Source organism: Oryx dammah, unplaced genomic scaffold, assembly GCF_014754425.2.
Source record: "Oryx dammah isolate SB20612 unplaced genomic scaffold, SCBI_Odam_1.1 HiC_scaffold_29, whole genome shotgun sequence".
Classification (NCBI taxonomy): domain Eukaryota; kingdom Metazoa; phylum Chordata; class Mammalia; order Artiodactyla; family Bovidae; genus Oryx; species Oryx dammah.
Genome location: NW_024070213.1, coordinates 52,963,782 through 52,989,899, shown reverse-complemented (window position 1 = coordinate 52,989,899; position 26,118 = coordinate 52,963,782). Strand labels below are relative to the sequence as shown.

General features: G+C 39.3%; 1 protein-coding gene across 16 annotated transcripts in view; it reads left to right on the top strand.

The window, feature by feature from the left end:
* Positions 1–2,108: 2,108 nt before the first annotated feature.
* Positions 2,109–26,118, top strand: part of MYBPC1 (myosin binding protein C1) — a 96,168-nt gene continuing 72,158 nt past the window's right edge. For 12 of the 16 annotated variants that reach the window (XM_040234887.1, XM_040234881.1, XM_040234879.1 and 9 more), the window contains exons 1-4: positions 2,264–2,402; positions 21,735–21,776; positions 24,136–24,177; positions 25,265–25,306. In XM_040234887.1, the coding sequence (XP_040090821.1) occupies positions 2,378–2,402; positions 21,735–21,776; positions 24,136–24,177; positions 25,265–25,306 (151 nt within the window). In that variant the 5' untranslated portion in view covers positions 2,264–2,377. Of the gene's footprint in view, positions 2,403–21,734; positions 21,777–24,135; positions 24,178–25,264; positions 25,307–26,118 lie in introns of all 16 variants that reach the window. The other 4 variants (XM_040234890.1, XM_040234883.1, XM_040234886.1 and 1 more) reach the window with 3 other exon arrangements.

Sequence of the window (26,118 nt, the reverse complement as noted above, 5' to 3'; positions counted from 1 at the left end):
ACCATATAATGCACTCTACAACTATTTATCTTGGGATCTGTTCATACTTCCAATTCCTTAAATAATGTTTTGTCTTTTTAAAATCAAGTCCTTAATTACCAAAAAGTTCCCTGGGCTATAAAATGTCTTCTCCATGGATTGCAGTATGTCCTGGCACATGTTCACTTCAGTAAAATGATCAGTGTATTAAAAACCCAACCAAGTGTCTGCAGAAGCCAGTGATGGCATGGCACCTCTTTTGTGGCATGTGTGAAATCTGCCCATCACTATAAACATTCTTTGCAACATGACACTCTGCCCTTATGTCCATTTCATATGTGGTGTTCAGTGTGATGGGAAAGCTGGGGGGAAAATGATTCTTTTTTTAAGAACTAGTCATATAGAATCACAATGTTAAACCTAGAAGGGGCTTCAGAGGTCATTTTTTCAGACCCCTCATTTTACACAAAAGGAATCAGAGGCCAGAAAGGCCATTTGATTTTCTTAAACTCTTCTGGTTAATGATAGGTCCTGAAATAGAAACCAAGAGTCTGACTTCAAATTCTAAGTTTTTTAATTTGTTTCATCTATTAATGGATACTCTAATGATAGACTGGGTGGGGAGGAGACAGTTACTGTTTTTTTCTTTCAATACATCTAACTTTGTATTACAGAATATACTGTATTCTGGCTGACATTTAGCTGTTTAGCATCTAAGAGCAAACGAGTATTTTAGAAAGCAAAACAATATGCTCAGTAGCACTATGTGATTGAGAAAAGGCTTTCTTTGTAGATGTTCATTAACCTTCTTGACTGGTTTTCCACCTCCTCCCCACCAAATAGCTAAAGCATGATGATATTGATTCTAAGTTGAGTTTCCATCCTTATATGAAAAGTTAGCTTGGCCCAGAGCTTGGCAGAGCTAAGTCTGACCAGCTGTGCTCTTAGCCACAGGGGAAATTAAGTGAGACAGTATGGCTGGTTCTGTACAAATCAATCAAAGTCTTTTGAAAATGGTCTTGAAAACACATATCAATAAAAGCACACAGGTAGTTGTCTTTTCATATAAACTAATTTTAGTCCTCATCTGTAAGATGCCATGGATGTGGACAAAGAAATGATTGTTTTGGTCAAAATTTTCATTCGGGTTTTTCCACAAACTGTGAATGAACTTTTGGGCCAACCCAATAAGATGTTTTTCTTAGGTTGATCAGTTGGTAACTCATATTTCTCCATCAGTTCCATGAGAATTTGGGGAGAAAGTGGCTAACAGTCTATTAATATTTTAAGTTAGATTTGAGTACATGTTTGCCATGTTGAAACAAAACAATGGCTAACGGTCTGACTTTTTTTGCCCATGCCCCATATATTTTAAAACATATAATTCACTGGTTTTTAATATATTCACAAAGTTTAGCATCCATTACCACTACCTAATTCCAGAGCATTTTCATCATTCCCGAAAGAAACTTCATATCTACTAGCAGTCACTCCTAATCCCACCTCCCCTCAACCTCAGGCAACCACTAATTGAGTTTCTGATGCAATAGATTTGCCTATCCTGGGTATTTCATATGAGTGGAATCATACAATATATGGTCTTTTGTGTCTGGCATCTTTCACTAAGCATAATGTTCCCAAGCTTCATGCATGTTGTAGCATGTATCGTTACTTCATCTTTTTGTATGCACTGTAATTTTTTAAAGGATGTTTCTTGAAACAAAGATAAAAGCTAAATATTCATTAATAGAAAATTTTGCTATTCTTGGAGGAGAAAATGAGACAAAATATTCAACATAGAGATTTGGCTTGACAAATAAATATTAGTATATTGATGAAAAGTAAGAAAAAATTTAAACCCAATAATTAAGAACAGACAACCAAAAGCTAATGGGAACATGACATTATCATCAATACAGAGGTTTTTCTTTATAATCTTAGTGAAAATTAAGGTATATGTTGAATTAACATGTTATGATTTTTAATTTGATTTAATTTTTTATTATCAGGCAAACTTTTTGCTTTTCTGAGTTGACACATGCCTCTGTCAGACAGAAAGAGAAGAGCAAGAGGAGCACGAGGCTGCAGCTGAATTTAGAAAGTCAGAGGTGCTCTCATAGCCACATGAGATGAACAGAAGATTCCTTCCAGTAGGCAAGAGAGCAGAGTGCAGACAACAGATGTGAGAAGGTGCTCATAGCTGTTGAGTTCCAGCATCCTTGTGCTGAAGAACGGGTGGTGCAAACATGATTGACGTTCACAGGGAATATAAAAGCACCGGACTTCTCCCCAGCTGCTTGTCACACTGACCTGTACCATCTCTCGACTGCCTGTGGGGTTTCTGTCAACTAGTACTGGAAAGGACAAACTGTTTGGAGGATAACACTTTATTGTGACCATGCCAGAACCCACTAAGAAAGAGGGTAAGATTCATCCCTAGATCTTTATGTTGTACTTTTTAATAAAGCATGTGTTTTTTTGCTATTTTCAAAAAATATCTAATTTCTTAAAGAGACTATAAGATAATAGAACACTGTGATTTAAGGAAAAGAACCTTTAGAGTAAAAAGACCAGAGGGTAAATATAGGAAGAGTATAACCAATTAAAAAATATCTGATAATGATTATTTATGAAGGAACATTAACTAAAATGATCAAATTAGAATTTTATCATTAGTTGCAAAGAATTCTTAAAGTTTAATTTTCTTAGGTCCAGTCACAAATTTTTCACCTGTATTTACAGTTTGTGGGGAGTGGGAGGAACTTGGAATGTTTTCTTAAATAGTTAACAAATTTGTTCAAGATTTCAAAAAAGAATTTGTGATAGTATTTCCCAATTTGCTATATTTTTCTCCTAGAAAGACATTTAAAATATGCAGATGCAGTTATTTTTTCGTTTTATCAGTTTGGAGCTTTATTAATTATGTATGACATTATTGTAATCTTGCATGGGAAAAAAATAAAACACCTGGGTTAAAGAATATCTTTGAATGTCAATGACAGACTGTGTTCTTTAATGAGATTTATTGTAGGTAATTTCATAGTAATCGTTTAAAAATAATTAAGATGAAAACAATCTTCATTAGGAAGAATGCTTCCTCCAATAAACAGCTTCTCCTATCTAGGAAAAATCAATATCTTAAAACTACTTATTAATAATATAAATAAGCTGAAATTCAAAATTACTAAAATAACTGATGAAAAAGACTAACAGCAGAAATATATTGAATTTAATTTTAAATGGTAACATCTTTTAAAAATACTTTTTTCATTTGTTTTAGTCTTCATTAGTGCCTACTAAATCTTTGTTTTTTTCACTTTTGCAAATAAAAGCAACAAACTGACAAACATTAGCAGAGAGCTAGAGAGCATAAAAATGGTATTTAGCTTTTCTTTCATTTTTAATTCTAAAAACTGCTTTTAACCATTATTTTGAAGAGCCTTGAAAAAAATGCTAGATGTTGAATCCAAAGTTGAAATACTAACCAAATTACCAAAAGTTTTTGAAATATATTTTCTTTATGTAATTAAGTAACCAGTGTTGACAGGCTGTGGTGATCAGTTTTCAGGTTGGCTTTACTTAGTGGCGGAGGGCATTGATGGATGAAGTCTTCTACCCGAAATAACCGCACCAAATGCATGCATTAATATGGGAACTTAATCCTGACTATCAAGCAGCGAGTCCAGTCCCTGCTGAAGTGTCTTATTTGTAATGCAAATGATTTACTTGTGTATTAAGTGTCCTTTTCATTTGATCTGTCACTTGACTAGCCTCTTCAAGGCTTATTTGGATGAAATGCATTCTATGTTTCCTGACTGAGGACAGAATATTGTTTTAATTATCCTGCATTTGGTGGATGAATTTGCATGTGTTATTTTAAAGCCTATTGGAAAATGACAAAAAAAGCTGAAAAACTAAGAGGTAATATGAAGAGCTGTAGAGCCTATAAAGCTAATTAAATTATTTGGATTGTTAGATGTGATAAGGTTTTACTTTTTGTCTGACAACTCAATCTGATCCATTTTACTTTTAAAGACAATGAAACTAGCGAGACAGGAGAAAAATATATCTTTAACTTCAGCCCTTCCCCCACCCCACCCCCCAAAAAACCATATATAAATTTTGGTTATAAATCAATATACATACCAAAGTGCCCATAATCTTTTGCTATAAAAGCACTGTGGATATTCTGTGTAGGAGTTGCCCCCAGCACAGTAATTTTATACTAAGATTCTTTGATTGGTTTAAATTTGGATGGTGGGGAGTCAGGATACAAAGAAGGTTACTGATATATTTAAAATCCTTTGAGGAAGTACAGGGATTTTTTTTGGTTTCCTTACCAGCAGAACTGATTTTTAAAGGAACTACACCTTGAAGAGTTTTCTTAATGAAATCATTGCATTTTTCTGTTGTTTACATCAGAAACGTAAGGAGTATGGCAAGTCAGGGGCTATTCTGGTCCTTGCACCTTCTCCCAATTAATGTCATTTTTACTGAGGTTGAACTATCTTGGCTCAGACGGTAATGCGGGAGACCCGGGTTCAATCCCTGGGTCAGGAAGATCTCCTGGAGAAGGAAATGGCAACCCACTACAGTACTCTTGCCTGGAAAATCCCATGGACAGAGGAGCCTGGTAGGCTACAGTCCATGGGGTCGCAAATAGTCGGACACGACTGAGGGACTTCACTTCACTACTTACTGGGGTTGGTTTTGTTCCATATACGCATGCCTCTGAAAGACAGCCTCAAGAATAAAATGTGCCACCAAATCAGTTCTACAGAATCCTTTCAAACTATCTGCAGAAATACCCCCATCAAGCAGGTTTCTCCAGCCCCTATGGATCTCCTTACATCTCGTCCTTAGCTGGAAGAACCATCCCCAGGCAGAGCATGACTGCCTGCTGTAAATCTTGATGACACATGAGCTGCTTTGACCTTCCCAGGATCCAGGAGCACTTGACAACTCTTCAAAAGAGGCCAGGTTTTCAGCACCTGAAAGTGCAAAAGATGTCTCTCTCAAATGCCTCCCAACCTGCAGCGGCCTAATTCTGGGAGCTTCAAGTTTGGTCTTGGGAGAGTTGGTCCTTCTAAGGAGAAGAGGGAAGTATGGTTGTAACTTTAAACCTCTTGGAGGGGGGAAGTCCCTCATGGAGGGACTCTAATGGAAGTAATTAGTCAACAGCCCTTACTTAGACCCTTCAGAATATTCTAGATGGCTCAGTAAGCTCTTTCTGAGAAAGAAATATTTTTAAGGAATAGCTTCCCTGGTGGCTCAGACAGTAAAGAATCTGCCTGCAATGTGGGAGACCCAGGTTTGATCTCTGGGTTGGGAAGGTCCCCTGGAGAAGGGAATGGCAACCCACTCCAGTATTCTTGCTTGGAAAATCCCATGGACAGAGGAGCCTGGTGGGCTACAGTCCATGGGGTCACAAAGCGGTGGACACGACTGAGCAACTAACGCTTTCGCTTCACTTCCCTTTGTCCGCTCCACCTCTATGTTATATATTTACTCATTGTAGAACTATACTATTTGTACTGCCAGTTCCAAAGAAAATATCTGTCTTACACTTTAGATTGACGCAGATCTGACACCCAGTAAAAGTAAGGTGTTCTAATCAAACAGTGAGAAGGAAGTTTCAGATTTGTGGGAATCTCCCAGGATGTCTTGCTGATACATTCATTTACCTGTCATCAGTTAATTGAGTGCTTACTATGAGCTGGTTGCTGGGATTTCAGAGATACATGCAACATGGTCTCTGCTCTAAAAACCCTTACAGTGAATTGCCCCTGGGTCTCACTGAGTAAAGAAGTCATCTTTTGCTGAAACTCTCTTCTCCTGTCAAAAAGTGGTTTTATCAACATGAAGTTAGAAACATGCAAGAATCTTATGCTATTAATAATATTTTTGCCTACAAATCATTTCTTAAGAATTTTTGCTCTGTTCAATGTAATGATTAAAACCATAAAGTCTGGTTCTTTAATATATTTAAACAAATCGTTAACTGTCAGACTCTGTAGAACCTAGAAAAATTCTTTTTTAAAACACCAAGTTACGGTGTTAATGTGAATTTCACTTTTTGTAATATATTAGGCCCTTATATTTCATGCACTTAACTTGTAGGAAAAAGGCAAAAATTCCTTATTGGTGCTTGCAGGTCATTTAAAACACTTTGAGAGTGTGGGAGTAGATTTCTCATCTTCCTTGTAAGATCTTTTGTTGAAAACTCAAACATATGGCAAAACATACCTTCATTGATGATAAGCTTTAGGGGCCATTCTAATAACTCCAAGAATCAAAAGTATGGCATTGTTGCTACAGATTCATTTGCTATTTCAACATGCAATATCTATCTATTCTATCTTGGCCTATTTTAGTAAGCTTAGGTGGGAACATGGTCATAGAGAATAACTTTTTCAGTCCATAGGAGCTTTTCCTTTGCTACTTCTTTTTCTTGTTCACTAGAAATTTCACTTTTTTAAGGTTCTGCTAAACCCCAAACCCGTCTGAATGCAAAGCAGCATTCATTACCTCTTACCTATTTCCCAGCATCACTCAAGGCTTAGTCATCATCAGAAAAGGAGCCTTGGTGATGGGAAACCTCCCTCTCATATTTACTCCTTGACCTTCAGTTTCCACCTGGATGAGACTGGATGGTCTGTTTCAAACACCGAAGTAAATTTGTCTTTGGAGAGGTTGTATTACATATAGAACATTATTTTTCTCTCAAATCGGAGAAAAGTAGGGACTTCTCTGGTGGTCCAGTGGTTAAGACTGTGCTCCTAAGGCAGGGGGCCTGGGTTCCATCCCTGGTTAGGGAACTAGATCCCACATGCAGCAAATAGGACCTAGCGCAACCAAAAAAAATGAATAAATATATATTTTTTTAATTAGGGAAAAGTGCATTTGTTGAAAGTAATTAAAAGAAAGGGAGAAGAGGGAGGAGGTATTTGATTGAGGGCGGCTATTTTCCTCCAAACTTCATGTGGTTCATTTAGGCCACATTGAAGATTTGGATGAAGAATAAAGAAGTTGCATGAATGAATGCCAATGTTTCCCCCCACCCCTACCCCGAAAAAACTTTGCCAGGCTGTACTGACCATGCACAGTGTAGATCTGAGCTATCTGCTGTAAGAAGGAATACTCTTGGGCTAACGCATGCTAGAGGGGCTTAATACTTGGCAAAATCATTCTTTTTCAGTAGCATGCTTTTATGACTGTCCGACTGCACCTGTTAGGAAGATAAATAAAGGACTGGCCAATTCTTTCCTCTCAAGCTCCCTAAATATATCTCTTAAAAAAAAAAAACTTTGAAAAAACAAGCTGTATCTTTGTTTCTCATCCAGTAAGTTTGAAGAAGTCTCCTCTAGGCCTTGCAAAGAGCAGGGGTAAAGGAGTTCCTGAGATGAACAGAGGTTAGGCTTTCTGGCTAGTCTAGATCCCAAGAGAAAGGAAAAAGAGAAAAACATAATCTTTGTTCTCTCAACGCCACACTTTATTCTGGCCTGCGATATAGCCTTGAAACATTTTAGATTCCTCATGGACACACACTTCACAGAGTTCTCTTATTTTTAGCAATTTAGAAGTATTCCTGAATTTGACATGAATGTTAGAATAAACTGCCCAGGCTGAAGTTACCCTAAAGAAATGCTTGGACTTAAAAATAAATAAATAAACCATCTTTTAAAAAGCTTGAGTGAACATAAGATGAAGTTTTTGTAATCTTTCTGGAAACTCATAGATTCTTCCTTTTAGAGAGAACTATGGAAAGAGGCTGCCATGAAAGGAAATAGAATGCTGTGGTTTTACAGCCCTAGAAAGCAGTTTTGTTACTTTTGCTGAAGTCTCTTATGATTGTTTAATTTAAAATTTACTTTTCAACTCTTTATGGCCAAACAGAGGAATTTTTATTGTTAATAATTACAATTTTATCTGCTTGTCTCCTTAATTAATCTATGAAACCTATATTAAGAAACACAAAATACTCTTGGCAGCCCATGACTTCAGTGGTAATTCTAGACCTCATTTCTAGACATACTTGGGTGTGTTAGATAATAAAGAACAGAATTAAAGTTCTAGCAATAAAAAATAAACAGAAAACTTCTAATTTCATGTGTGTTCCTGCAGAGATATGACCATGTCTTTCTCCTTCTTCTTTTTTAAAAAAATCTGTATTTATTTATGGCTGTGTCGGATCTTAGTTGCAGCATGCAGGCTCCAGAGCATGTGGGCTCAGTAGTTGTGGCCCATGGACTTAGCTGCCCCATGGCTTGTGGGATCTTAGTTCCCTGGCCAGGGGTCAAACTGGCATCCTCTGCACTAGAAGGAGAATTCTTAACCATTTGGACCACCAGAAATGTCCCCCATTTCAGTTCTTGAGGGGGACAGATGTCTTTTCTGGAGTCCTTAGCTTGTTCAGAATATTGCTGTGTGTTCAGTCACTAAGTCATGTCCAACTCTTTGTGACTCCATGGACTGTAGCGCATGTAGGGAAGCCTGACTAATACGCAGAAAGGTAGTTATTGAAATACAGTGTTTTTGAGTTAGGTTAATCACGAAGTAGGTATCGCTTATTCAAGAGCAGTTTCCTAAAATTTAAAAGCGTAGTGATTAAGGAAAACGAAACTATGAAAAAGAAGAAAAGACTTCATCACTTAATTTCCTGTGTGTGTGCCTGCTAAGTCACTTAAGCTGTGTCCGACTCTTTGTGACCCTACGGACTGTAGCCCACCAGGTTCCTCTGTCCACGGAATTCTCCAGGCAAGAATAGTGGAGTGGGTTGCTGTGCCCTCTTCAAGGGAATCTTCCTGACCTAGGGATCAAACCTTCATCTTCTGTGGCTCCTGATTACAGGCAGATTCTTTACCACTGAGCCACTGGGGAAACCCCTTAATTTCCTACATGCATGCAAATTGTCTTGTATTGGAGAGGAAGCATCTGTCCCCACAGCTTTTTATAAAGACAGCCCCCAAATATCAAAGTGATGACACTGTCACACCCAAATCTCTTCTTTGTGGATAGGCCCAATTATAATTTACAGAGTATGTTTGTTTTGGACAGCCACTCAGATAGAAAATAAGCCAAATTTTCAGGATGTTCCCATGCAAGGGGCAGATTAATTATGCACTTTTACATGCATTTTCAGAGTAAAGTTTTAGATTCTATCCAACTGGGGCGTGAAGTGGTTTATTTGGCAAAGAAAAAAAGACCAGGATCATTTAATCCCACGTGTATTTTTCTCTCTAAATTGAGTTCCCAATAAGGTAACTGAAATCTGACATTCATTATGCCTTTCAAGTCTGAACTCCACTTTGATAAGATTTTTGCCCTTTTATACTGCCTAAGAAATCTTTTTATGCACCAATTTGGCACATCAATACAACACCCAAAATTATGTTTATCTATATGTCAAATCTTTTAATTTTGTTTTTTGACTTTTACTTTAGATATTTACAAGAGCTTGGGGTTCAATTTTTTTTTCTTTTTCTTCAAATCATCCAGTTTTTCCTCTCTGTGTGTGTGTATGTGTTAGTGACTCATTTGTGTCCAACTCCTTGCAACCCCATGGACTGTAGCTTGCCAGGCTCCTCTGTCTATGGAATTCTCCAGACAATAATACTGGAGTGGGTTGCTATGCCCTTCTCCAAAGGGTCTTCCCAACCCAAGGATCGAACCAGGTCTCCCGCATTGCAGGCAGATTCTTTAACGTCTGAGCCACCAAAGAAACCCAGTTTTTCCTCTAAATAGCATCAAATCTCTAAGTTCCTCAGGAATTCTTTGCTTGCAGCAAGTATTAGCTTTCACCTTCTATAAAATTTTATATCTCTTGGAACAGAATGTTCTGCTTTTAACTAAAAATTCACCTTTTATATAATTCTACAATTTAATTTCTCATTTTTTAAGTTACATGTCTCTAGACTTATTCTTCATCCAATATGTATTTTGGCTTTTTTCTTATGTATACTAGGTAATATTCATCATTAAGCATAGTGACACAAAGTTAACTATTCACAGAACATTCTAGACAGCTCAGATTCCTGCCGTATCATGAATTGAGTTAGTTACATTTCACATGTCTCAGTTTCTTCATCTGTTAAGTGTGAATAATAATAGTAACTAGCTCACTGTTTTTTGTAAGAATTAAATAAATTAGGTGAAAAGCTGAGAGTAAACCATTAGCATGTAATAAGAACTTAAGTCCTTTCCTTCTAAAGCAGCAAACTCAAAAATTTTGTCGAGCCTAAGGTATTAAATGCCTAAAGTTTAATATAAACTTTGAGGGCATTTCTGCCAACACATATCAAACACTGTAAGGTATGTTACAACCACAGTTCACCTCTCTGCCTGGTGTTAATATCTATAATACGGTCCCAAACAGCCGTGGTTACGATCATAGCCATCATGGCCAGCACCATAAGTATTTCTCTCTTTTTAGACTTGAAGTGAAATATCTGTGCTTTCACCATGGAGGCTCAGATCAGAGGCCTACGCTTTAGAGCGTCTGTGGTGTTCATGCTGAAATGTGTCATGTCCAGCTGGGGGTCCCCAGTTGTTAGTGAGGTGGTGATAACCATTGTGGGGGCATGGCCTTTCCCACTTAGATGAAAGAGTCACCCTGCACAGTTGAACATGGAACTGTATCCTCCACCAAGGGCTATGAGGCTTGGGTGTGGGGGGTGGGCATTAAGATTTCTCTTCCCACCCAGGGTGCTATTGGCAGGTGGGGAGTTTTCCTCTGGTCTGAACATTTCTGAGATAGCCACATAAAGAACTCTCCATGACCGTGTATGAATATAGTGGGTGATTGATTGAGTGGCTGTGTTTACTGCTGTGGAATTTTATTTTTATGACCCCACCTGGCATCAGGCCTGTCGTTCCTCTATTTTTAAAAAGTCACCCAATGTGAGGCCCAGCAATGGCTTGGGAAAGGCCTGTAAGTGGTTTATTCTGATAACCCTATAACCACAGAAGAGTGATATGATGATTGTAGGGATGACTACTCAGGAGCAGACCTGTCAGGGAAAGACAAAATGGGATGAAAGGGAGAAATTGCTAATGATTCAAATTCCTTTTGACCTGTGCTAAATTTTTAAACTTCAGCTTGAGGAAAGCTTCTTCTATACCACTATACCCACCTAGGTTACTCCTAACATCACTTTGTTCTTACTTTAAAATATATTAAGAACAATAAAGAGACAAGTAATCAGATCTTAGCAAAAGATCTCATTTTTATCCAGCCCCACGTTAACAGCGAGAAGCAATTTGTTGCTCTGTGATAATCACCAGGCTTTAATCTTCCTGTGTGGAATGATATCTTAAGTTAAAACCATGTAATTTGAACAATGGAAGAGCAAGTTAACTAGGAAAGGGAAAAAACCCTGTGGATTCAGGGAATTTCCATCAAGTTAACAAATGAGTCATTGAAAATTTACTACTTAATGTACAAATAGACTCCACCTATTCACAACCTTAAAATATAGTCTTTGGGGATATTTGGCCACAGTAAATATTAATAAATATTAAATTGACTGAATCAAATTTTGAATAGCTGGAGTTGATGGATAGTAAATATCTCATTTTGTTCTTGAATCTTATTATTTCAACCAATTTGGATATAAACAGACTTAAGATGCAATATGTTACTCCTTGTTTTGAAAAACAAAGTACAGTGGATATAATTTAACTTTGTCATTATTTATAGATATCAGTTATCTTACCACATGATATCCACAGAGCTCAAATTATTTGTCTTTTTGTTAATGAGGCCACATTGGTTTGTATTCTGAATTTGTGTCCAACTTTGGATAGCTTTCCTGTTTCATCCTTTGCCAGAAAGCTGCTGTCTTCTTTAATTACTCTTACTAGTCACTGTGTGAAGCTGTCCCCTTCTCTTCCCTCTGTTGTTTGCTTTGGATCCTGGCCAGGTCAATAATCTAGTTGAGCAGGACTACACTGCAGAGTACCCCATTTAAGGAGGAACTCATTCTCAAGGTCGTGCAAACGTAAGGTCCAGACTTGAGTATCAGTGTCTCTGTAAGTGAGGCTCCCTAGTCACCTGGCTCCCCTCACCCTAGCTCCAGTTCCAGGGCTGGGGACCCAGGTGAGAGGTCTTCTCTTGGGAGTAAAGCATTTGAGCTCTGAGAGTGCCAGGGAGGAGGAGCTTGAGACAATTCATTTTGCTCTTCAGAAGCCCTTATAATTTGCAGATCAGCAGCTGTTATCTGGATAAGTAAGGTTGTTAGATAGCTGAATTCTAAATAAGGGAGGTGATACTAGACAATATCACTCTTTTGTTCCTATTAATTATGTACACTGTAGAATAAGTTACTGCCTCCAAATCACTCTGTGGCTTTTATTTTGACTTATTCACTCATTTTTATTAAGCAAGGCTACGGATTTTTCCTAAATGATGCATATGACATGAGTTTATTTTTTTTAAGTATACACACACAAAATAATTTTCAAAGATTTACCATAAATTCTAAGTAATTCTCAAACTTTTCAGTCTCAGATCAATTGGCCTTCAGTAATTGCTGACGACATTAAAAATAGTTGTTTATGTGCTATGTGCACTCTATTAATATTTACTGAATTTGAAATTAAAATGGATGAACTTTTAAAGCATAAGAGTACAAAGCACATGTTCTATTAGCTGTCAGAATGTTAACATCATCACACATTATATATCTTTTGGAAAACTCCACTGCCTGTTTGTGAAAGAATGAGTAAAAAAGGCATAAAATGTCTGAGCATTATTATGAAAATAGTTTTGACCACATGGACTCCTCAAGAGGATTTCAGGGGCTCTTGGGGATCCCAGATCATACTTTGAGAATTTCTGTTGTAAGTCAGTATATAATGGCCTCTAAAAAATGTATCAGTTCAGTTCAGTTGCTCAGTCGTGTCTGACTCTTTGCAACCCCATGAACTGCAGCACGCCAGGCCTCCCTGTCCATCACCAACTCCTGGAGTTCAACCAAACCCATGTCCATTGAGTCAGTGATGCCATCCAACCATCCCATCCTCTGTTGCCCCTTCTCCTCCTACCCTCAATCTTTCCCAGTACCAAGGTCTTTTCAAATGAGTCAGCTCTTCACATCAGGTGGCCAAAGTATTGGAGTTTCAGCTTCAGCATCAGTTCTTCCAATGAATATTCAGGACTGATTTCCTTTAGGATGGACTGGTTGGATCTCCTTGCAGTCCAAGGGACTCTCAAGAGTCTTCTCCAACACCACAGTTCAAAAGCATCAATTCTTCGGAGCTCATGTATAATCCCCCCTTAAATTCCAAGGTATAAAATCCGGACCTGTGGCCCATAGTGAATAGAACAAGAGACAAAACAATCATATAATTGTGAAAACATTAAATTATATCTAATTTGTGTATGAAAATCTTGATCTCTAATGCATAAGCAATATGGTCAGTGTAAATCCTCTATCATTCCTGTTTGCTAATTTTTTGGTGGCTTTTATGATTCATGTAATCAAAACTTCTCTAAGTGCAATGAATGTCCCCATGCAGACAATATTTTATATTAAAGTGGTTTCCATTGTGCTGTTATCTAGGCATATGAGAGATGGGCTGTGACATGACTTGTGCCAGACTTCACTATCAACAGTGTTTATTGTATATTTAATCCAAAAGAGAAGACAATGCTATAGTACCAAAAGTTACAAGAGTTGGCCAGATAAAACCTTATTTACCACGATATTTGCAGTATATAAAGCATTCACATATTTTATTTCAAACCAAGAATTTGACTTTTAGGGAATTTCCTGGTGGTCCAGTGGTTAAGACTCTGTACTTCCACTGCAGGGGATGTGAGTTTGATCCCTGGTTGGGGAATTAAGATCCCACATGCCATGTAGGGTGGCCAAAAGTAAATAAAAATTAAGAAAAAAAAAAAAAGAATTTGACTTTGAGAATAAGAAATAATAATTAAGAATAGCATGCAATTTTCTCCTGCACCCCAGGTTACCAAAGGATGGTTTTAGCACATTTGTTTTATCCAAAAAAAGTGACAGAAAGCCACATAAACACAAAAATAGACATTTAATGATAACAACTGTTATTATGTGTTCTTATTATCTTTTCTATGCCTATTAACATATTCATATAATGTTATTATGCTCTCTGTGCTGTTAAAAGCCTAAATTAAATTGCACATGAGGGCCTATAAAATAATTTTTAAGTAAATCAAACAGTATATTATTTGAGCAGTGAGCCCATAGGAGGAAGAGACCTGGATTGTTTATATCATTTTGGTGTATAGACACAGAAAGAGAGGCAGATTAATGCCTCTTATTAAAACTTAGCATTTTTTCCTCTTTAATGTATTGACCATGGAACCCTTGATTATGGAAAATAGAAATAGACTGCACTGGAGGGAGCCAACCATTTATGGAGTACTGGGTGCCTAGTTTTTCAGCAGAGACAAGAACCACATATGGGCTGTCTCTTTCACAGCGGCCACCAGTGCCCGTCAATTAGAAGGCCCTGGCACTAACTGTGCGGGCCTGCCATTGGCGGCATACCTGTGCTTCTTACAGTAGGTGGTCATAGGAAAAATCCACCATAAATAGATCAAGCCCTTTGAAAGCATGTCAGTGTCGCAGAGGGAAAGAAAGGCTATATCCGTAAATTAGGGAGGATCAAGGACAGCCGCCCTTGCTGAAGGAGCCTTAGTTGCTGGGTCAGAGTCTGGTTGATTTTTATGTTGTCCATGAAAATATTTTCTGGGTTTAATTTTTCAGAGTATACCGATTTCTTTCTTTCTTTCTTTTTAGTTCAAAACTATTTAAAGACAGCAACTTACTTAACCCTGCTTCTTGAGTCCATCCTGTTGGTCTGTTTTCCAGTGGAGACAATGGGGAAGGATGGAGGAGGGGGACAAAAAGCCAATTTTATTCACCTGGGAGAAAAGTCCCAAGGAATTTGCCTTTTTTTTTTTTAATTGAATTTGTTACAATATTGCTTCTTTTTGTTCGTTTGTTTTAATGTTTTGGTTATTTGGGCCACAAGATAGGATCTTGGGCCACAAGATAATTTTGGCCACTTGTAGGATCTCAGCTCACCAACCAGGGATTGAACCCACACCCCCTTCGTTGGAAGGTGAAGTCTTAACCACTGGGCAGCTAGGGAAGTCCCTGCCCTTTTGTTTCGGAATAAGCAGAAATACAGCAGCCGTTGGAGAAGGAAATGGCAGCCCACTCCAGTATTCTTGCCTGAAGAGTTCCGTGGACAGAGGCGCCTGGTGGGCTCCTCTTTACAGTCACAAAGAGTCAGACACAACTGAATAAACAACAAACAACAACCTCAATAGATGCCTATTTGCTCAAATCTCAGAAATTAGGGAGCTTCCCAGGCCTTGTGTTTCCTGACTGTTGCAACATGGTAAAGATGGGTGACGATGGGATTGGCATAGTTGGCTGAGGGTTATTTGCTGAGAAAACTAGCCTAGATTTTGAAACAGGGAATCCTTAGAAAGGCAAGAGGTGGTAATTTTATTTATTCATTTATTTGACTTTGCTGGGTCTTAGTTGTATCACACGGGATCGAGCTTCCTGACCAGGGATTGAACCTGGGCCCCTGCATTAGGAGGTCAGAGTCTTAGCCACTGAACCATCAGGGAAGTCCCCAAAGGGTGTTTTGGAGGTCAAAACTCTGGTCCTAATTGCTCTTTCAAGATAGAAGGTATGTTGACAAGAAGAAGCTAAATGATGAAATTGGGTGTGTGCCTGGGAGAAGTCAGCCAGCGAAAGGGTCACCAGCGGGAGACATAGTGTACCCTGCGGGGAAGGCAAACGAAGAAAGCTGCCCTTGGAGTGCCAGGGGATGGTTCTTGATTTCTTGGCAGTGAGCAGAAGGGGCTTTTGTGTGGGTAGAAACAGCCTGCCAGTCAACTATATTTATAGAGCACCTGCTGTGCAGAATTTGAAAAGGAGGAGGAGACAGGCCTTGTCCTCAAGAAGCTTGTGATCAAAGAAGCAAATGTACTGTGAACCCATTACCACTCACACTCATGTTTGGAACGGGAGAGGATTCAGTGATACTTACGACACAGTCTGAGCCTCCTTATTCAAAGCGTGTGTCATGGACCAGCAGCACTAGCATCAGTGGGGAGCCAGTTAGACATGCAGAATCTGGAACCCCCCACAGATCCCCAGAATCAGAACCTGCACTCGACCAAACCCCAAGATGATCCGTGTGCTCGTAGCAGTGTCAGCAGCACCAGCAGGACTGTGGAAGTGCTGAGTCTCAACTATTTCGGGAGAGGAAAGCCTTCTGGCTTGGTGACTAAACCGGTAGAAAAGTCACTTAATTTACCTCTGAGATTCTTAAACATGGGCATCTCATCTTAGCTACCTTTATAAACCCCATCCTTGTTAAATTCATAATGAGGCTCAATAAATTCCACTTGTGTGGGAGCTTCTTTCTACAGTCCCTAGTCAGCGGGAGTACAGTGGAAATTGTTGTGAATGAATTATTGTTATAGAGGCAGCTAATGGATTTGGGGAACGTGCAAATGATTTCTGGAGGTATGGACAAAGCAGGGCATGACAAAGCCTGTCAGAGACAAACATATGAGTAACAGAGATACATGAAGAGGTTTTTTTTTAAGGCAAAAGCGGGGATGTCTCAAGGCCCCAAAATATACCCGTAGTGGCTTATTTTCAGACTAAGTCATGTGCTACTTGGCTCTCACCATTCCTGGTTCCTCATCCCTTCAGGTTTAGAACAGCTGGAATTCTTTGTTTTAAATGCCTTGAAATCTATTGAGAGTTCATCTTCTTATGCTTTTTGTTCCATCAGGATTGATTTGATGGATCAATTTACTTAATTGTGCAAACTCTGTAACGCATATGTGTGTGTGTTGTCTGTTAAGGCGCTTCAGTCGTGTCTGACTCTGTGCGACCCCATGGACTACAGTCCTCCAGGCCCCTCTGTCCATGGGATTCTCCAGGAAAGAATACTGGAGTGGGTTGCCATTTCCTTTTCCAGGGGATCTTCCCGACCCAGGGATCAAACCTGAGTCTCTTACATTTCCTGCATTGCCAGGCAGGTTCTTTACCTCTAGGGCCACTTGTAGAACTCATCAAAATATTAATTATTACCATTTTACAGTAGAAGAGTGAGGGGCCTCCCTCCGTCGTTTAATTCTCAGATGCTTTCTCAGACGCCACTCCAATCCCAAACGTGGTCTAAAGCGATGTAGCCCATGAAATAAGGCAAATCTCAGGAGGTAGCATGTGAGGAAAGACAGCAGTGTCCTTCCCCCAGGTGTGTCATGATGAAATCATGATCATAATGTGAGAACTATGAAAAGAGAGAGAAAGTATTATTGCATTCCCTGTCCCTGCAGGAACCCCTTCATTCCTGCCAGCAACCCTTGAGATGAGTTCTGTTGCTATTTCCATTACTCAGATGAGGAAACTGAGGCATATTCTACCCTCTGGGCAACATCTAAATGAGGTGATGTGGACTTGACCATCAGACCAATCAGTTCAGCAGGGGAAAACGCAGTGAAATCTCTGCAAAGTCCATCAGCCCGTTTCTGCCTCCACAAGAGTGACCAGCTGAGAAGGGAAGTTCACTTCCATCCTGAAGAGGCCAGGCTTCCTAGTGGCTCAGACAGTAAAGCGTCTGCCTGCAATGTGGGAGACCGGGGTTCTATTCCTGGGTCGGGAAGATCCCCTGGAGAAGGAAATGGCAATCCACTCTAGCACTCTTGCCTGGAAAATCCCATGGACGGAGGAGCCTGATAGGCTACAGTCCATGGGGTCGCAAAGAGTCAGACATGACTGAGCGACTTCACTTTCACTTGCACCGACTCAAGCAGACCTGGGTCAGAGCCTGGTTCTACTCTTCAGGGGCTGTGGGACCCCACAGGGCCTCAGTTCCCATCTGTAAAATGAGGATAATGATAATACTGACTGCAGAGTGTTGTAAGGTTGGTAGGAAGTAATATACACTAGGTCCTGCATGCAGTGAGTGGCTAATACATGGCTGTTATTTATTTATTCCTTCACTGACTGTAAAATAATGGAGTTTCTATGATTTTAAGAAGGAAACACTCTGGCTCTGCCTACTCACCAGGCAGGCACGCGTTTTCCTATTTCTGTTTGCCACAACTACCCTAAAAATGCACCAGCAGTAATACCCTACAATGTTTCTGTAGTTCTGAGTATCTGACATAGTTGACTGTTAAGTGTTGAACTAAGCCCTTTAAACTGTCATTTTGGTTTGTTTTGGGGGCTGTTACATAGAACACTGGGGCTACAGACATCACAAAAATGAAGAATACAGAGTCAGGGCATTTTTACAGTTTCAGTGTCAAGAAACGTTCTCTTTTGTTTATTTAATTAGAATTCACCCTTGGCCTTTTTTCCAAAATAAGATTTTAAGCAACCACAGCTTTCCTTACAAAATGGGCCTTTGTTTACAATGATGTTGAGAAAGCATGGCCAATCTGATAGTTCACACAGTGACCAAAGAATCCCTTGTTAATTTTTAAAAATCAATTCATTTAAAGTGGTTTTAGCAATAAGAAGAGGTACTAGGAAGAGAGGAACAGGAAACATAAATATATGGGACTTCCCTGGTGATCTAGTGATTAAAATACTGCACTTCCAACGCTACAAGAGCAGGTTCAATCAGTGGCTGGGGAGCTAAAATTCTGCATGTAGTGAAGTGAGGCTAAAAACACCCCCAAAACCAAAAAAGAAACACAAATATATGGAAGCAGCTGGAAAATAATTTTTTTCCAGTTCATAAATATTTATTTAGATTTCCCTTAATTTCTCTCAATAGTGTTTTATAAAGTTCTGCATAAGAATTTTGCACATTTTTAATTAGGTTTATTCCTAGATATTTTACTTTGTGGACTTTATTCTATAGTAAAATAATGGTATTTTTTTTTACATTATTTTCTAACTACCTCCAGCCTAGCAACCTTATTAAGATAACATTATTTTAAAATATTTGTTTATAGACTCAGTTGAATTTTTTTGTGTGTAATAATTCCATCTGAGAAATAATAAAATAATTTTTCCTCCATTGTAATCCTTCCACATATTTTTTTCATATCTTACTGCGTAATTTAGAAACTGTTATATAATTAAGGAATAAAGAGTGTAGTATGAGGTGGTCCAGAATGTCTCCAGAATAAAGAAGGGGAACAGAATGGTATAACCAGCTCTGAGAGTCTTTAAGAGAAATGTCAAAAAAAAAAAAAAAAAAACAGACCAAGATTGCCAAAGAATAATAATGGTAATAGCTACTGCTGCAAATTGTAGGGCTCTCTCTACACACCAGGAACTGTGCTGTGCATTTTACATAGGATTAGCACCTTAAGAGCTCATTTATCTTATTATCCCTATTTCATGGATGAGCATGCCAAGACTGACAAAGATTAAGGAATTGTCCTCGATTATACAGCTCCTAAGATGTAGAGTCAGGGTTCGAACCTAGGTCTGTCTGACACAGTCACATGTAGAGAAAAAAACAAAAGGTCAGTTGGGGAGAAGATCATCACTCTTTTCAGTGGCCGAAAGGTCAGAAGGTGAAAAAAGAAACCAGCTCTGGAACAGAGGGGCCACCAGAGTGTAATGAGAGGAAGGCGTGTTAGGAGGTGCCTGCCAGCAATGGCTTTGACCTTTAACCTGAGGAGTGTAGACCCAACCTAGTAGGTAACGGGTGCCTTCATGAGTAGAGGAACAGGCTGAAAGACAGTGAGAGCATAGGTGAACCTGCCGTCATGGGGAAAAGAGACTAGAAGGCAGGGAAACTTGTTTTTATCTCTTCATGTATTTTTTAATCAGAGTATAATTGCTTTACAGTGTTGTGCTAGTTTCCACCATACAACGTGAGTCAGCCATAGGATTACACATATCCCCTCCCTCTCAGAGAAACTTGTCTTAAAGGGAGCCAGGAAGAGGTCCACGGGCATTGGATGACAATGGCCCTGTCCAAAAGATAGAGTGTCAAAGACGTTGGCTCCTCACTCTCGGTATTCTGATATCCATGTGCAGCCTCAGCTCACCCAAAGCTCAGAGGTCAATATTAGATTTCCATTGCCACAGTCAGAGCTCTGAAAATAAAATCCTTTGACGGAGGGTTTCATCTCCGGGTTGACACTGGCAGGAAAGATCCTTTCCATGACGTGGCAAAGAAACGAAAGCGTTTCTGGTGTGCCATCTATGGGACGCTTGTGCTTTCACCATATCGCCAAACCATGTCATCTCCTGCCTGCCTGTACGGTGATACGTCTTTTCTCCTTTGGTTATATTTCTCCAGTAGTAAATTGTAATATACTTGCTTATGATCATTTGGATGAAAATGCAGTAATTGTGCATTTTAAGCAGTAAGTTGGAATTTATACCCGGCACAAAACATTAGTGATGAAAAAAGACGTTGCTGTCTCCTGGCAGCCCTGCATTCCTCCTCTCTTCATGTGCTGCTCTTGCAATGCAGGCTCCTTCTTCTGTCTCTTCCCAGCCTACCTAGACTAAAACGGGGCACTGATGAGTCTCAGACCAAGCTGCTTGTTGTGAGGTATTGTCCTCTTTGCTGGGAAAGAGCCATTTGTGGGGAAACAATGTGGAAAATCATAGATCTGGACAAAGCTAAAACTCCTGGGATCTCACAATATGCTTCTACTACAAAAAATTTTCTTTGATGCTTATTTATCAAACAGAAAGTAATTTTTTGTAAAAAAAAAAAAAGTCACCTTCATTAGCTCTCTCTTCCTGCCCTAAAGTAGGAGCAGCTGATTCAGATATCCATCACTAATTCCCTGTTCTGGGCATCCATAGGGATTCAGCAGGCGAAATTCTATGCACATTGTTCATAAGATGTGCCTTTAGCTACTTGGATATATATTCTTTTATTTTACTGGAATATATTTGCTTTACAATGTTGTGTTAGTTTCTGCTGTACAATGACGAGAATCAGCTACATGTACGCATATAACCTCTCCCTCTTGGATCTCCTTCCCACCACCCTGGACATATATTCTTCAGTAGAAGTTTCTTTAACAGACTTTACTGCCAGATTGCTATAATCCTGGGTACCCAAAGCCAAATATAAAAACTCAAAACCAGAGCCCCGAGAACTTTGGATTAGTGTAGGCAAAATATCTCCAGGCATACAAACTTCCAAGAATGACTGTGATTATGACGGGGGCTGGTTCTCTTTCCCAGTGAACAGTGGTTTACTTTATGTAAGAGGAAGTGCTGCAAAGCCAGAGGACTTTGTTCCCATCATCATTCAGAAAGATGCTGCTGTGGGTGATGCTGTAGTGCTCTTGCTGTCTGAGGAAACTGGGGTCTCATTTTCTGAGCACCTGAGGTTCTAAGGGACATGCTTAGTACTCACTGTGTCTCATTTCAGCCTCACAGCAACCCTAAACATATGAGATAGGTGTCATGTCGATTTTTCCAGGGAAGGGAAACCAGCTCAGTGCCATTAAATGCTGTGCCTGCTGCCCAAGAATATAACTAAGTAGAAGGACTTCTGGATGCCATTTCACCCAATCTCTGTCCATTACCACACTCTGCCTCTCCTGGAATTCTACATATCTCCAGACCACATTTAGGTCCTCACCTCATCCATACACCAAAAGACAGTGTGCCTTGGCTGATGCATTTCCTCTCTTGTCAGTCTCTGGAAGATGGAGCTGAGCAGAGCCTGGAGCTGTGGAAGGTAACTTTGCTCAGGATAAGAGAGACTGACACTTCCATTACTCTTTTCATTTCTAGAAAATGAAGTGCTGGCCCCAGCTCCAGCTCCACCCCCAGAAGGTGAGTAAAAAATTACAGTCTTACATGTTTAGTCTGCAAACACAGAACATCCATCCCAGCGTGATTTGTCCTCCATGGAAGTTGTGAGTATTAAGCTAACTCCTGGCTGTCACGGGTTTGTAATCATAACTGTACCTTGTGTTTATATAACTTTCTTACGTTAATCTGGTTTGGATGGCACATCATACCCTTATAAAACCTATGAAGTTAGGCCAAAGTTCTTATGCTCATGCTTTCTCGTGGAGGCTGAGTCTCCAAGGGGCTGAAGGATTGACAGTGCTTTTTCACACAGAGCTAAAGGTAAACATATATTTCTCCCTTAGCCCTGGAAGATGAGTAGCCCTCTCTTTACTTGAACTGTCACCATCAAGAACCTCCAGAAACTCCCAGGGGAGTTTCCAGGAAGGTTTGGTGGCCTCGAGGGCTCAACAGCAAAAACTGCTCCAGTCCCTAGCACTCTGTTGTCCAGCAGGTGGCAACAGATAACAAGCAATAAAGAGTTCCAGTGAATTTGGCAGGTAGAGGGAGTGCCTAACAACACAAGTGAAGCCTGCTTTTTTTTTTTTTTTAATCCAACATCCAAAGAAGAGAATGAGATTGGAAGATGGCAAGTTCAAATGGAATCTCCAGGACCATTTGTCAGCCTACTCAAATGGCCCCCACGGTGGAGGCAACCAGAATTGCATGCCTTTTCCTATGAAGATGGGCCTCCCTGGTGGCTCAGACAGTAAAGAATCTGCCTACAATATGGGAGACCTGGGTTCAGTCCCTGGCTCAGGAAGATCCTCTGGGTCGAGAAGATCCACTGAAGTGGCTATCCACTCCAGTATTCTTGCCCGGGAAATCCCATGGACAGAGGAGCCTGGCGGGTTATAGTCCACAGGGTTGCAAAGAGTCGGACATGATTGAGCAAAAACACTTTCACTTTTCTTTACCCATCAAGGCACCAAAGTGCCCTCTCTCACAAGATGAGAAACTGGAATCCAGTAAATAATTATTCACAGGATATTTTCCATGTGCCCTAACCCTTTAGAAGGATACAGAGCTTACTGATAGCTGTGTGCAAATATACTGTATTTAGAGTGGAAGAACTCTTAGTAGGAAATATTTCCCTGTATTCAGTTTGCTTACAGGCAATTATATAATAAAATATGGCCCAGAGAACAATTAAGTAAGATATACCGGTGGCTCAGTGGTAGAGAATTCTCCTACCAATGCAGGAGACCTGGGTTCAATCCCTGGGTCAGAAAGATCCCCTGGAGAAGGAATTGGCAACCCAAGTATTCTTGCCTGGAGAATCCCATGGAAAGAGAAGCCTGGCAGGTTACAATCCACGGGGTCATAAACAGTTGGACACGACTGAAGTATCTTAGCATTCATGACAAATAAATGAAACAGCTTCAGTGCCATTTAGTTCAAATGGGGGCAAGCTCAAGTTTAGTTTTCTCTCAAACCTACGTGTGACAGTCTTCTTAGGAACTTCTTTGGTATGTTTTCTCCTTGCACATACAGATTTATGTTTTATTTATTTTGCCAGCACTGAGGACGCTGAGAACCTGCAGGCCAATACAGATATAACCTTTCCTTTCTGTTCTCCAGATCAGCAGCTGTCACTGGACCACTGTAAAGTTTCCCTTGTTATGCCGTGTTTCATATTTATTATGCAATACTGACCCCCTGTTCCTAAAACAAGTCTTTTCCCAAATTCTGTTAAAATTATCCGTCTTAGTTCATTCAGATTCAGATGTCTATTCATCAATCAAAAAAAAGAGAGAGAGAGAATTCATGGTTGAAACAATTCTTTTCTTGCATAAATCATAAGTCAGACACTATTTGCAGGTATCTAAACTATTGATAATACAATTTTAATTAGAGATGCAAGCCAGATGGTCTCAACTGATAAAATCTGATGTTTCAGCTCTTGTGTTACATTTTTTTTGCCACACAAATTAACCAAGAAGTTTTGAAGAAGGTTCTTCAAAAAGTCTATCCCTTTTTGGGGTCTAAAATGAAGTGATCAATATTTTATACTCATTCCATACCAGCATGTTATAACATGGTCTCAGCATAACTAAGCTATTTTAAAGAAATCTGTATTGCATGTTTCTATGTGTACTTTTCATGTGTACATGATCAGATTTATTAACTATTTTTATTAAAAGTTTAATGTGACTCTACATTATCATTCTTCAATTCGTAATAATTCACATATAGTGTAATAACGGAGTATGCAGCACCATTTCTGCTCTGTTCTGTTATCATTAATTTCTTGATTCCCCCCTTTACCTCATTGCTCATCATACAATTAAACGCTTTATTTAAGATACTTTATAAAATGTGCTTGTACTTTTCCACACAGAACCAAATAAAGAGAAGGAGGCTGGAACTGCACCGGCAAAAGGTGAGTTGAAGAGAGGAAGAGTGAGGATGAATTCAACAAAGTTAGAAGCAGAAAGAGCTTGGTCATGATTGCCAAGGAGGTCCCATAGAATGTGTCCGAATTAGTTAACTATGATTCCAGATGTCTATTCATCAATTTTTAAAGAGAGAGAGAGAGAATTTATAGTTGAAACAATTCTTCTCTTACATATACCATAAGTCAGTCACTGTCTGCAGAATTCTAAACTCATATGATTCTAAATGGAGAGATACAGACCAGAGGGTCTCAACTGATACAATTTTATTTCTTGCTCTTGTTTTTATTGCCACTCAGCTCAACTGAGAAGATTAATATGGGCACCCAAATATTTTCTTTGAAACTACTGTACAGTTGTAGATTTTATCCCCGATTTTTAAATATTATCGAGGTCTGAAGTACTGGACTTCAAACTTTCTTAAAATGTCTGTCTATTGTTGGAGTCTAAAATGAGGTGGTCCGTACATTATGCTATTTCCACACCAGTATGTTGTAATATCAGAGAAGGCAATGGCAACCCACTCCAGTACTCTTGCCTGGAAAATCCCATGGACGGAGGAGCCTGGTAGGCTGCTGTCCATGGGGTTGCTAAGAATCGGACACGACTGAGCGACTTCACTTTCCCTTTTCACTTTCATGCATTGGAGAAGGAAATGGCAACCCACTATAGTGTTCTTGCCTGGAGAATCCCAGGGACGGGGGAGCCTGGTAGGCTGCCATCTATGGCGTCACCCAGAGTCGGACAGGACTGAAGCAACTTAGCAGCAGCAGCAGCATGTTGTAATATGGTCTCAGCATAGCTAAGCTATTTTAGCAAAATCTATTTTGCATGATTTTATGTACACTTTTCCCCCAAGGTGATCAGATTTATTAGCTGCTTTAATCATGTTTAATGTGACTCTCTATTATAATTTACCAATTTGTATTTCATGTATAGCATAATAAAGGAGTACATAGCATCATTTATGCTCCACTCTGTTATCATTAATTCTTCTCTCCCCACCTCCACCTCGCTGAAATGAAATGCTTTCTTTAAGATACTTTATAAAATGTGCTTGTACTTTCCACACAGAACCAAACAAAGAGAAGGAGGCTGGAACTGCACCAGCAAAAGGTGAGTTGGGGGAGGAGAGTGAGACTGAATTCAACAAAGTTAGAAGCAGAAAGAGTTTGGTCATGATTACCAGGAGGCCCCATAGAATGTGTCCTTATTAGTTAGCTATGATTCAGATGTCTATTCATTAATTTTTAAAGAGAGAGAGAGAATTCATGGCTGAAACAATTCTTTCCTTACATACACCACAAGTCAGACACTGCAGGATTCTAGACTCATATGATTCTAAATGGAGAGATACAAACTAGAGGGTCTCAACTGATACAATCTGATGTTCTTGCTCTTGCATTGTATTTATTGCCACTCAGCTCAACCGAGAAGATTAATACGGGCACCCAAATATTCTCTTTGAAACCATTGTACAATTGCAGATTTTATCCCTGACTTTTTAATACTATCTGGAAGTCCAAACTATTGGACTTCAAACTTTATTTAAAAGTCTGTCTCTTGTTGGAGTCTAAAATGAAATGATCAAACTTTATACTACTTTCAAGCCAGTATGTTATAATATGATCCCAGCATAGCAAAGCTATTTTAGCAAAATCTGTTTTGCATGATTCTATGTATACTTTTTCCCCAAGATGATCAGATTTATTAGCTGCTTTAATTAAGTTTATATGTGATTCTCTAGTTTCCCAATTTGCAATTCATGTATAGCATATTAAAGGAGTACATAGCATCATTCATGCTCCATTCTGTCATCATTAATTCTTCTCTCCCCACCTCCACCTCGTGAAATGAAATGCTTTCTTTAAGATACTTTTAAAAATGTGCTTGTACTTTCCACACAGAACCAAACAAAGAGAAGGAGG